The 12425-nt window shown below is 40.3% G+C and overlaps 1 protein-coding gene across 4 annotated transcripts in view; it reads right to left on the reverse strand.

The window, feature by feature from the left end:
- Window positions 1–6900: 6900 nt before the first annotated feature.
- The window catches only part of ZGRF1 (zinc finger GRF-type containing 1), a 29868-nt gene continuing 24343 nt past the window's right edge, over window positions 6901–12425 (reverse strand). For all 4 annotated transcript variants that reach the window (XM_083456999.1, XM_083456997.1, XM_083456998.1 and 1 more), the window contains 6 exons: window positions 11991–12118; window positions 10588–10711; window positions 10040–10216; window positions 8473–8607; window positions 7784–8045; window positions 6901–7363 (listed from right to left, as the gene is read on the reverse strand). In XM_083456999.1, coding sequence (XP_083313125.1) covers window positions 7194–7363; window positions 7784–8045; window positions 8473–8607; window positions 10040–10216; window positions 10588–10711; window positions 11991–12118 — 996 coding nt within the window. In that variant the 3' untranslated portion in view covers window positions 6901–7193. The remainder of the gene's footprint in view (window positions 7364–7783; window positions 8046–8472; window positions 8608–10039; window positions 10217–10587; window positions 10712–11990; window positions 12119–12425) is intronic.

The raw sequence follows: 12425 nt of genomic DNA on the forward strand, positions 1-12425 counted from the left end.
AAAATGAGTGCCCCCTAAAAAAAAAAAAAGGCACTGCTAGTATAGGCTTGTTAAAATATATATTCACTATATTTTATTTGCATTCTATATTTTATAGACATAGTCTGTATATAACAGGGATTGGCTGCCATGCACATTTGTAGCAACCTTGAAAATAAGTCTGCAAAAGTTACTAAATTATATAACCTAGCTTTGGGCGAAGAATTGTTTGTTCATATTGTTAATTTCTGACAGGGCACCAACAGACAGGTAAAAGGGGTAGGATTTTAGGGGGTCCAAGGCCAGCAAGGAGCCCAGACTCTAAGATTTAATTAAAATAAAAAAGTAAGTCAATTGAACATTTCTGAAGAAAGTTAGAACAGAAAATGCAGAGACAGATCAAACAGTTCAGCACTTGGCAGGCAGCACCAGCTTGCTTGCTGCACATTTCTGAAATAAATGGATCCATTTAAAACATTATAAAGCCCTTGTGTGTGATGGTTGTGGGGTAAAGCAAACTTTCTCATCCTAATATATCCAGGTCATGAGAAATTAAAACACTATTGTTTGTACTAAGTGCTTTCCGCTTGTGGTTTGCAGTTGCCTTTGGGCAGAAGACAGTTTTCATGCAGCAGAGCAATTGTTAATACCACTGTCAGACATATTTATGAGGCTTTAACTACATTAATACATATAAAACAAGGTTGTACTTCCCTATCATATTGGTCTCAGAAAGGCAGGGAAATCACCCATAGAGCAAATAGGGCAATCTATTCCAGCAGCAGCAGCTACCAAAGTCTGCTGTAAGATAGGTGGGGCAAGCAGGTTGAGAAAATTGAGATTACCCATGGAAATCCTCCTGGTTGTGCCATAACCGACAGGTGTCTATTTGGCATCAACCAGGCAGAGGAACATAAAAAGAGCCTGCTGGATCAGGCCAATGGCCCACCTTAGTCCAGCATCCTGCTCTCAGAACTAAATGCCTATGAGAAGACGGAAAGCCAACTATGGGAAGCCTGAAAGCAGAACCTGAGTATAACACTTGTGGTTTCTAGCAACTAGCATTCAGTGAAGGTAGAGCATAGCCTTATCCTCCATTTCCTGGTCTTTTCTTCTGGTGGCAAACACAAACCAACAGAGCTACACTGAAAATATTTTGGCTTCCCATGGCTTTTGCTGGCTAGCCATCATGGTATTTTAAGGTTATTTTTACAGTCTACTTGATGGTTTATCTTGCTGCATTTAACTGTTTTGATTGTACTGATACTGCAATTTATGATCTTGTTTTACACCACCCTGAGATGCCCACATAACAGTGTATAACTATTTAAACCAATAATTTAATATATATATATAGTATGAGGGCTGAAGTTGGTGAATGCTGGAAGGATTCTGGCAAGGAACAAATACTTGTGTCATTATCATCAACATTGTTTTTTTTTGGGGGGGGGGAAGGATTCTTCTCCATCCCCAAAATGGAGATAAACTTAACTCAAAAGTAAGTAATGAGGTTTATCTACTGGATAACTCCAACAGAAAATTAGTTCAGAGGAGTATTAGGTAGGACAAGGGGAACCCTGGCTTAAATGCTTGCCCAGGCATGACACTTACTACTGGGTGGCTTTCACAAGTCTGTTTCTTGGTAGGCTTAAATCTGTTTCACAGGGCTTTGTGGGGAACTATCAGATAGTACATTCCCACTCTGGTATAGGGTGGGAGACAAATATAACCACATGTACCAGATTTCTTAAAACTAAGGAGGTTATTTGCCTCTGCAACTGTTCCAGTCGCATGATCTCACCCATTCTGAATGATGCCCAGTGCTGTTTTTCCATGCCTGAGAACTGATTTTTTAAGAGATCCCTGGTCCACAGCTATCTGTAAAAAAAGCCACCACTTCTCCTCTTAAAATACATAGAAGCATAGATGAATTGCACACGGTCTGCCCCCATACTGTTATCTACACCTGCCTATGAAAGATCTTCAATATTCAAGAAGGGTGCAGATATTTTTTATTTATAGTTTCCAGGTGCAAAGCAGAACATGAGAATCTGCCTTGAATTACCCTGCAGCAACGAGGGCTTATTTAAGCTAGGTCCATTCATTTCAAAAGGTCTACTCAGAGTAAAACTTGAATACCACTCTTAATTTCAGTGCAGGCACAGATGTGACCAGCTCTGACAGGGCTCAGTCTCGGATTCGGCAAAATAATTTGGCTCATTTGTGGAACAAGCTTCCTCTGTGCATGCACCAAAAGGTTATTTGAAAAATCCCTTAGGACATCTTTTACATACTGAACACAAGCTAGTAATGACATATTTTTTTCCATACCCATTTGCTAAAGCCAGGCTCAAAAACTATAGGGAAAGTGTTACAGGGACATACAACAGATAAATGTGTTGGTTTTTTTTATGGAGGAGGGCACAGCAATGTTCTTTTACTTTCCTTGCAGAAAAAACAGCTTGACAGATGGGCGCCCTTCCCTGGTCTCACTGGGAGATGCCTATACCCATGTAGCTTGGAGGCATCCCTTACTTGCAACTATTCTCTCTGCTCCCCCCCTCCCTCCCCGCCAGGGCCACAATGTGGTAGCTCTCTGATTGTTTGCTTCCCGATTTGCATGGCAGGTGCAGCCCTCCACATAGTGATTTTTAAACTCCAGCCCCTCCCTCGCTTTCTCCTCCCGGGGCGGCAGGCTCTTCCCTCCCCAGGAACCCCAATAAGCTCCCCCGCCCCACCCTGCTTTCCCAGAAACTCGAGGATTGCACGGCCAAGACGCAGTTTCCCCTTTCCTTTCTTCTATAGATGTGGCCAAAAGAACAGCCGATTGTGAGAAGAGAAGCAGCCAGAAGCCCAGAGAGACAAGCCTGCAAAAAGGGACACTGGGCAGGCAGGCGAAGGTGCGAGTGAGAGAGCACTAATCGCTGAACCAGGAGACAAATACGATTACCAGCTCCGAGCCTTGAGTCAGAAAGTCTCATAGACTTTAAGATGTTAATCCCCAAGCTAATCCTTCCTTTGGCGTGTAGGAATAGTGCAGCCACAAGAGTTGTTTTGTTATTTATATTGGCGTTTAATAAAACTCAGGCAGTGGTGAATGGGCTGCCCACTCTCCAATGGTAATTAATTCCCTATTTCAGTGACCCAATTGTGCTGGGATAGAGCAGCGGGACAGTCCCACTGCCCCAACCCGCCTTTGTGTAGCTTACATGGCTCTCGTGCTTCAACAGCTATGGAAACCCATTCTTTTGATGTCATTCAAGGAGTTTTCCTTGGGCATCTTCTAAACTTCAAGGACTCTTTTCTTTTCCCAAATGCATGAAAAGCAGGCCTGGCTTGACCACCTCTGTAGAATTTAATGATTTGTTGAAAGGGCCCTTGGGGAAGGAGGGGGCAGGAGAAGGAGATATAGACAAACAGATATGGGGGGGGGGGAGAGAGAGGAGAGAGAAAGGAGGGGGGGAGAGGAAAGAAAATCTGACAGGTATATATATATATATATATATATACACACACACACACACACACACACACACACACACACACACACCTCCATCATTCAGAGTACATCACATGGAATGAAACACTCATGGAAAGTGTTAGAAATCAATGAATGGGACTTACTATCAAGGCCGTTTTGGGTACAGATGAAAAGTGCATTCAGCAGCAGAAAGCAGTTTCTGCAAAATAGCGGCAGATTATATGAAATGGACGCATGAAGATCATGCAGCACCTCCGTAAAAGCCGTCTCCATACAAGTAGGCCGTCTATGTCTTTATACACACTTCAAAAAAAGAAAAGGGGGGGGGGAGCCCTTAGCAAGTCACAGAAACAATTCAGAATTCGACTAAGAAAATACAGAGTGAACCATATGGCCAGGGTAGCTTGAGTTGGCTGCATTTTCCCCCAGACAAAGAAGGGATTGAGAGTTGAAGGAAAGGAGAAAAAAAACCAACTTTCCGGCTGATGAAGCTGTTGTCTGGAGGCAATGATCCCAAATCTCAAGGCTTTATTCCAAGCTCCGACTGAGACGTGATATGTCATATGATTAGCATCTTTCATATTTACAAGAGAAGTATAGGCTGCCAGCCTTTAGAGAAAGGCGAGAGAAAGAAGGGGCATATGCTGAAATGGATTTAGCATTTGAAAGAGAGAAAAGAGATCGGATAAATACACTTAAACGAGGATTTAGTTTTACTCCTGTTGAGTTCTAATGGATTGTTGATTGAGATTTTAGGGAGCTGGAACAGGGGTGTCACCAGTAATTTAAAAGATGCTATTCATCCCTTGACTATTCCTTCTTCTTCCACACTTCGCTTATTAGTGGCCTCAGCAGCAGCTTGGGCTAAAAGAAATCCTTTTAAAAATAACCAAAATGTGATAGTGAAGCTTACTTTCATTCTAGAAACGCAGATAGCCTACAAAGTCTTAAGAGTGCAATAAAGTTTTAGTTTTCCTGAGAACAACTTGTCTCTGTTGGCAACAGACGTGCATCGCATCTGAATAATTATCTTAAATTCATGTGAGATTACGCAAATTTTCTTTCTTCATTTCTTTTAAAAATTAGATGACCCTTGGTTGTTCTCTCAGCACTAAAGTGTGGACCGAAGAGAGAACGCTGGCACCACCTAATGGACGGTCTTTATTTTATGAGAAACATCAGGTTTAATCTATGTTTTTTAACTTTAAAAAACAAAAACAAAATTTAAGAGTTTTAGGAGATCACCACAAGATAAATCACTGTATTAGTATAAAATACTATCTGAGAAAGCAGAGAACATTTTTTTAAAAAAAGAAATTGTTAAAAAGTTTCTACACTACTCTCTTTTACTTTTCCATAGTGTACTGGGAAATAGGATTTCCTGCTTTTCAAAAATCAACTTGAAAAGTTTGTGCTTGATGGGGCAGTTTCAATACATGCCATAGAGCTAGCAGAGGGGATTTTAACCCTTTCCCTACAATGCTATTTTCCCAATGCAAACTGCTTCCCTTGCCCTCCAGAAGCTGGTATTTGCCCTATGGGGAGAAAGACACAGGAATCATTTAGGGTTACTCAGATAATACATGTGAAGTACTATGAAGATTTTGAAATATATAACTATGTACCTACTAATTATTTTGTAGAAATGTTAACTTTACAAAGAATTTAAGATACTCCTTCTAATTTTTCCACAGGCTTGTGGCCCATAGATTTATCTATTTGGGTGGAGGGAGCGGGTGTCCAACTTTTCTGAAGTTTAAATGGAACTTGCTTGCAAATAAGTACAGTTAGGATTACACAGCTCAACTGATCATATTTACCTGCATTCAGACACCAGCTTTCTAAGCTGCTGGCTTTGGCATGCTAAACTGGAAGGGAAGGAAGCATTTGTGCAGGGAAGTGCTTAATAGATATGCGGGGGTTTGTAAGTTAACCCATCATTAGAGCAGTAAAGGTAAAAGGACCCCTGACTGTTAGGTCCAGTCACAGACGACTCAGGGGTCATGGCGATCATCTCGCTTTACTGGCCAAGGGAGCAGGCATACAGCTTCCGGGTCATGTGGCCAGCATGACTAAGCCGCTTCTGGAGAACCAGAGCAGCGCACAGAAACGCCGTTTACCTTCCTGCCAGAGTGGTACCTATTTATCTACTTGCACTTTGATGCGCTTTCGAACTGCTAGGTTGGCAGGAGCAGGGACTGAGCAATGGGAGCTCATCCCGTCGCGGGGATTCGAACCGCCAAGTTTCTGATCGACAAGCCCTAGGCTCTGTGGTTTAGACCACAGCACCACCCGCGTCCCCCATTAGAGCAGGAGCTCGTGCTAATTTCACAATCTTTAAAAGATCAGGTTTCACACTGGTGTTACAAAAGTGAGAAATGCAAGAATAAGATTAACAACACTTGTTAAAAACTGCCTTGCGACTTCCTCCCCTTCCCAGCATCTCTGCGAATCCCATGGTTGAACAGCCCAGTGGGAAGGCAGGAGAGCTCATGCTCACAAGCGGCTTAAAAGGTATCCCAGATGGCAACAGGAACTTCCCTTTCCTGCAAAGTCCACTAGCTCTGCAAAGGCAAGATAATGAGGTGGGAAGAGAATAAATTGCCGGACCATAAAAGATGGAACTTTGTCGTGATGAAACCTGCCATGAAGCCAGGCATGAAGGAAACTGGAGAGGGGTTGCCACTGTCACTGGGCAACTCAATCTTCATTTGAATAATCCTGCCCAGTGGAGCAAAAGGGGAAGGAGCAACCCATCCTAGGATTCCCTCCTCCACTGCAGGAAAATCTTCTAAGAAAAGTAGAAAAATAAGAGGCCTTGCAAAAAGTAAGGCAAAGCGAAAATGAAACCTAGAGCTAGGAACTTCATGAACTGAAAAGTGTGGTTTTTCAAAATGATTTTCAATCTTTGCTATGAAAGAGTGTTTTAGTCTCAGACAGCCTACAAGGAGTTGTCAGAATCTATGGTGGAAATGACATGGCTGCAAATGTAAAAGGCTGCTGCTTTAAAGCATGGGAACAGCCCAACAACCTCACAGTAGAAATATGCTGCAGAAATTAGGTGTACTATTGTAGAACATACCATGATGATCAATAGAGTATGTATTCAATCTAAGCACAGAATTGTAGAGTTGGAAGGGACCACATCTAGCCCAACACTGTGCAATGCAGGAATCTTTTTGCTCAACGTGGGGCTCAAACTCACAGCCCTGAGATTCAAAGTCTCATGCTCTACTGACTGAGCTATCCTGTTGAGTGATAAACTCAACCTGCAGAATATTTTTTTAATTGCCACCAGCTTTTTTTTTGTCCTTTTCTCAATAAGCTTTCATCCATAAGACTATTTTATATAAAACACAAAGCCTATTCAGATACTACCCGTGATAAATCCATCTAAAAGTTTAATTCCCTGTTGGAAAAAAATTCCACAATAAATGCAATTTTAAAATCCTGACTTTATTCCAGAGTACTTAAAATGTCATTATAACAATTAAAAGAACTACATATAAGTAAAAGGCTCATTTTCAAAGGAAAAGCCCACTTTCTAGTGATCGTATCTATGATTTTCACTGCCTTTTGTGTACCTTTTGATGCATGTAACTAGACCAGCCTTCCCTAACCTCGTGTCTGGGGCTGATGGAGGCATCAGGTTGGGGAAAGCTAACTAGAGTATTGGTGGGACATAAAACAATTAACAAGTTTTAACACTGATTTTCAAGGTATTTAAAATATTTTACATAGAAACAGCACAATCACTCGTTTTTTGTGATAGTGATTTTCTTTTAGATTTTTCCTTTTCCTTGTTCATTTCTTCTTCCTCCTTCTTCCTTTCCACATAAGATTTAATAATGTCATTTAGTTGCTGCTCACATTGGCTAACATGCTGTAATCCATTTTTTCTTCCTGTGGTGAAACAGTATAATTATATATTAAAGCAATCTTAGTTTTTAATATTTAGCCACTAAACAGAGTGGCCTAGTACAAGAATCTACAAAGCATCTACACACCCAAGAGAGGTTTGGATTTGGGCTTCTTGTACAACAGCCTGCCATGCCTGTTAAAGCTGAAACCTAATGTTTTAGCTGGTGCCAAAAAGTCAACTAAGGACTATATTTACTTGTAAGTATTTTTAAATCAGTGTGACTTTGTAATGTAAACATGATTAGAATCAACCTAACAGTTACAATAGTTACACATACACCACACCAATAATAAATGAACTTACAAATATTGACACACAAAGAAGGTTATGTTTTATTGCACTAGATTCTCTGGGAACAATATATCCATAGCTGGCTATATTTTAAAAGTAGGCTGCTTTACCTGCACAGTGCTGAATGATACATCTCCATAGTTTGTTCTTGCTTAGACAGTTTTGATTTCCTACTATTAATAAATGTCGCTTCCCTCTTGTCAATGCCACGTTCACTCTCTTTTCTGAATCAATGAAGCCAACTTGTTTTGTCCTTACACAGGATAATATAATGATTTCTTTCTCTGCTCCCTGGAAGGCGTCAACAGTGGACACTTGGACTGCTTTAATTTGGGAAGCATCTGAATGTACAGCATTAAGCAAGTTACAAATCTGTAGACAAAAACAGATCCAGATAATTACATTTATTGTTTTGCAAATTAAATAAAATTAAAATAAAATTTTATTAATAACTTGATACAATTAAGTTTTGAACTTGCTCACAACAAACAGACATGCAAAATGTAAATATTAATTAAGGTTCCTTTTGAACCTTAATTATCACCCTACTGAAGTATAATCATTTCTATGCTTATTGAGAAATTGTAATCTGTCTGTAAAAAGAAGGGTAATTTTTAATTAACCTTTAGTTAGTTTTGAACGTAATGATGCTTAGCAAAGTTAGAAGGTCTCAATAAGAAAGCAAGGAAAAAGCTTGTTGGAAAACAGAAAATTAAAACAGAAAACTAAATTTAATTTTTACATCAATACTGTACTGATAAACATTTTACTGAAATGTGTTTTGGTGTGCAACATATACCTTGCTCATTTGTGACTTATAGAGGGATATTACTCCAATCATGTTTCCTTCTATTCCACTGGCAATCAGAGACTGGATTAATTTGACAGTGAAAAATGATTCTGCCAAATTGTGGAAACTGTTGTCTTTTTCCACCTAGAGAAAAAGAAACAGACATATATTATGTAATGTAAGAAAGCCCATGAGATATCATCTGGCCCAGTTGGGGGAACAAAGAAAAAAACTTAATTCATAATAATTTCGGTCTAATTATCATGTAGCCTTTGCGATAGTTTCCAATGCGATGCTGACAGACATGGGTTTGAAATGATGTGGAATGCTGTATACTTGTGTGAAGAAACTCCCACCCATCAGGCAAAGCCATTTCAACAGTGTCCGTTTCACCACATGAAATTAAGTCGTTCCAGTGATATAGCTCTCTGCCCAGAATGGGAGCTACTTCAGAGATAAAGCTTCCTTCTCCCAACTGGAGATGATCACTGTGGAAAGTGGGGCTGGAAGTCAGCTGTGACCAGCTGATCAGTGGTGACTTCAGGATCAGCTACCATTAGGCACTCCCAGTCAGGAGTGCCTGAAGGTAGCCAATCCCTGCCCCAAAGAGGACTTAAAACAGTGCCATTCAGCTGAACAATGCTGTTTTCAAGCTCTGCTGGGATCTTTCTTTGCCACAGAACTTGAGTACAAGCCATGCTGCAAAGGAAAAATGGTGATGTCAGGTGATTGACAGGTGCACAGGCCACCTGTCAAAGTGGCCCACTTGGAAGGGTGGGGGGAGACATACCGATGGATCTGGCCTCCAAGGTCAAAAACGTTATTTACCCCTTTGCTAAATGGCCAAATAACTCATAGAAAAGCAGCCTTCCACATTTCTAAATGATCTTTCAGTCATATGTAGATCATCACAAATGATGATCAAAGAAGTCCTGTGTTTGACTGCAAGATTTGAGGCTTCCTTCCATGTAGTTTTGGGTAAAGGATTTAAGCTTCAGAAGAGTGTTGTGGCCTACATATTGAACAACATCCTGAATATGATTTTTAACCAAAGTGTACTTTTATCCCCAAACAGAAGGATAAGCATTCTAAAGCAGCATTGCATTATCCAAGTCTCAATTCAAGTAAAAAGATTTCAAGGTCAAAATATTGATTAGTTGGCTGCGTAAGGGATTGGAAAAGCTATGGAAATTAAGCCCTGGGAAAGTGGAAGCTGGACTGTGCTTTAGTAGCATGTGCAAATAAAAGAACAAAGGGGATAGGCAGATGTTATGGGCAAATTTATAGAGGAGAAGTCTATTAATGGATATTAGTCACGATGGCTTTATGGAAGCTTTAGGTTCAGAGGCTCTGTGCCCCAAATGCCAGCTACTGAAAAGCAGCAACAGTGGGGGTTATTGTCCTCTTCTTCTATTGCTACATAAACACTGTATTGCACCTTCAAAAACAAGCAAGTTTCAAATCCAAAACTGATGCCTTGGTTTGTAACCAACTTGTCCCAAATAATCCAACACTGCTCTGGCAATAATAAAGCATGATATAATCTTAACAGTTTAAACATAAATATATCATGTACCTGCTCTAAGCCATTGACGTTGTAGAAACAAAGTGTTGGTAACCAGTCAATCAGAGGGCTTCGATCTGCTTCAGAAATACCGTCCAGCAGGCTCCCCTCATAAAACAGGTCATTGGTGATAGCAGATATAGCAGGGTGACAACGATACTGCGTCCTAAGCAATATTGGCTCATGTCCCTATGAGGGAGGGGGGGAAAGGAAGTTGTTGTCAGGCTGTACATACCAGTACTAAAAACTACCTATATTTTTAGGATCATGTTATATCTTTTGGTACATTTCAGAGAGCAAAATGAGTAAGAGTCATTGGGTCACAACTATAGCCAGTCGTTGTGAGTTTGAGCAAGAGAAATGCCAGCAGAAGGCAGTGCACAGAAGACGACTTTTCGACATAGACCTTCCTCCTGGCAGCTCCCAGAATGGGGTTGGACGTTGTGCATGGAACAGAGAGGAATGTCGTCAAAATTAAGTTAAGAAAGCAAAGTTCTATCACATAATAAGGTTAGCATCATAGGAGGAATATCTTTTTCAGGATAAATAGCAAGACATACCATCAAACAGAGTCGATCGAAGAGGGTTTGCTCCAAACCATTACTATGTGCACTTTCAGACCCTTGAATAGTGGGTGGCAGTTGCTTAGGATCTCCAACCAAAATCAGCTTTTCACACTCAAACCTATAAAAAAACCCCACTTTTGACCATCACACATTATTTATTTTCTTTTTAAAATGTGTGTGCTGCCTTTTAGTCCTAGGTTTTAACATCAACTACACCATTGTGCAAAATGAAGTTCATTCCCTAGTGCCCTAAAACGAAATAATATAATTAAGAATGCAGTCAGTGGCTGCAACTACAGGGAATTAAGCTTTCATCTTCCTTGCAATCACAAGCCAACCTCTTTCTCCAAGTCCTGCCTTGGCCCTACTCTCTTTAGACATAGACTTGGGCTCTACCTTGCACCACAGAGAACTATTAGGCTTCTTTCTGACCATAGCATGATTAGCGATAGCTCAACAATGAAAGAACCTCTGAAATACCTCTGAACACATGGGAAAATAATATCTGGGATACAGCAATGTCTGAGTTTCACCAGACACAGGAAGGTGAATAAAGGCATAATGGAAAGAGATAATTTTCCAAGAAATATAGACCTCTTTCTTTAACTGTGTACACGACCAAATTCAAGACCATGCTATATCAGCCACTCAATCTTCTCAGTGGAGGGGTTACGTTAAGTAATTATGTTTGAACACTGGATGTGTAAGCTTATGTCTAAAGTCAATGGATAAAACAAACATCATTAGATGCATTGCTGGATGAGTGTTTAATGGTTCTTGTATTTGTTTAAAAACCAAATACAAATTAGTTGTAAAGAAAAATAGGCAAGTTCCAGCCAAATGTAAGCTCTCTTAAGCATCATTCTATGTATCATGAATTTCAATAGAACAGACTTAAATACATGCTTAACCCTCTTATTAAAAATACCAGGGCTTAGGACTGCTAAAATTTGCCAGGACTGTGACTGGTTATTTGCCTTCATGATTTAAGTAACAGATCTTTTCAACCACTTTGCATATCCCACCTGGGACTGACTGCCCTCTCCCAGCCCCACTATCCTGGGTCTCCTTTCCACGTGTGACAAAAGTATCTGAACAAACAAATATTCAAAATGGCAACATTCCTAATTCTGCATGCATACACTTAAGACAACTTACAGGAATTCATAAAACTGGTGAAGAAGAGACCTACATACTTTATTCCAGTTACATCATTTGATATATTTAGTGCAGACTGCAGTCATTGCTGCATAAGACCTTATGCACTGCTGCATGGAGCATTTAGTCAGTCTATTTTGACTAAACCATTTTCTCAAGATCATAAGCTTTTTAATACATACAAGAATAAGATAAGAAATTCAACCATCAATTAGTTGTAATATTAAAAGAGGAAATACCTTGCAATAGGAAGAAGAGATGCAGGTTCTGTCATCTGACTGCACTCATCGAGAATTACTATAGGGAATTTAAGATTTTTCATGCAAGAGAATGGGCAGGCAGCACAGGTAGCTCCCACTACCCTTACCTATGTTATGGGGGGAGCAAAAAAGAAAAAGTCCCGTGTGTATCTTTCATATAGCCATATGCTTTGGGTTCTAATGCTTAAAACAAGTTACTCATACATCTCAAAAGTGATTGAGATACAGTGGTACCTCAGGTTACATACGCTTCAGGTTACATACTCCGCTAACCCAGAAATAGTGCTTCAGGTTAAGAACTTTGCTTCAGGATGAGAACAGAAATCGGGCTCCGGCGGCGCGGCGGCAGCAGGAGGCCCCATTAGCTAAAGTGGTGCTTCAGGTTAAGAACAGTTTCAGGTTAAGTACGGACCT

The sequence above is a fragment of the Podarcis tiliguerta genome (assembly GCF_965153285.1).
Source record: "Podarcis tiliguerta genome assembly, chromosome: 9".
NCBI classification, from domain to species: Eukaryota; Metazoa; Chordata; class Lepidosauria; order Squamata; family Lacertidae; genus Podarcis; species Podarcis tiliguerta.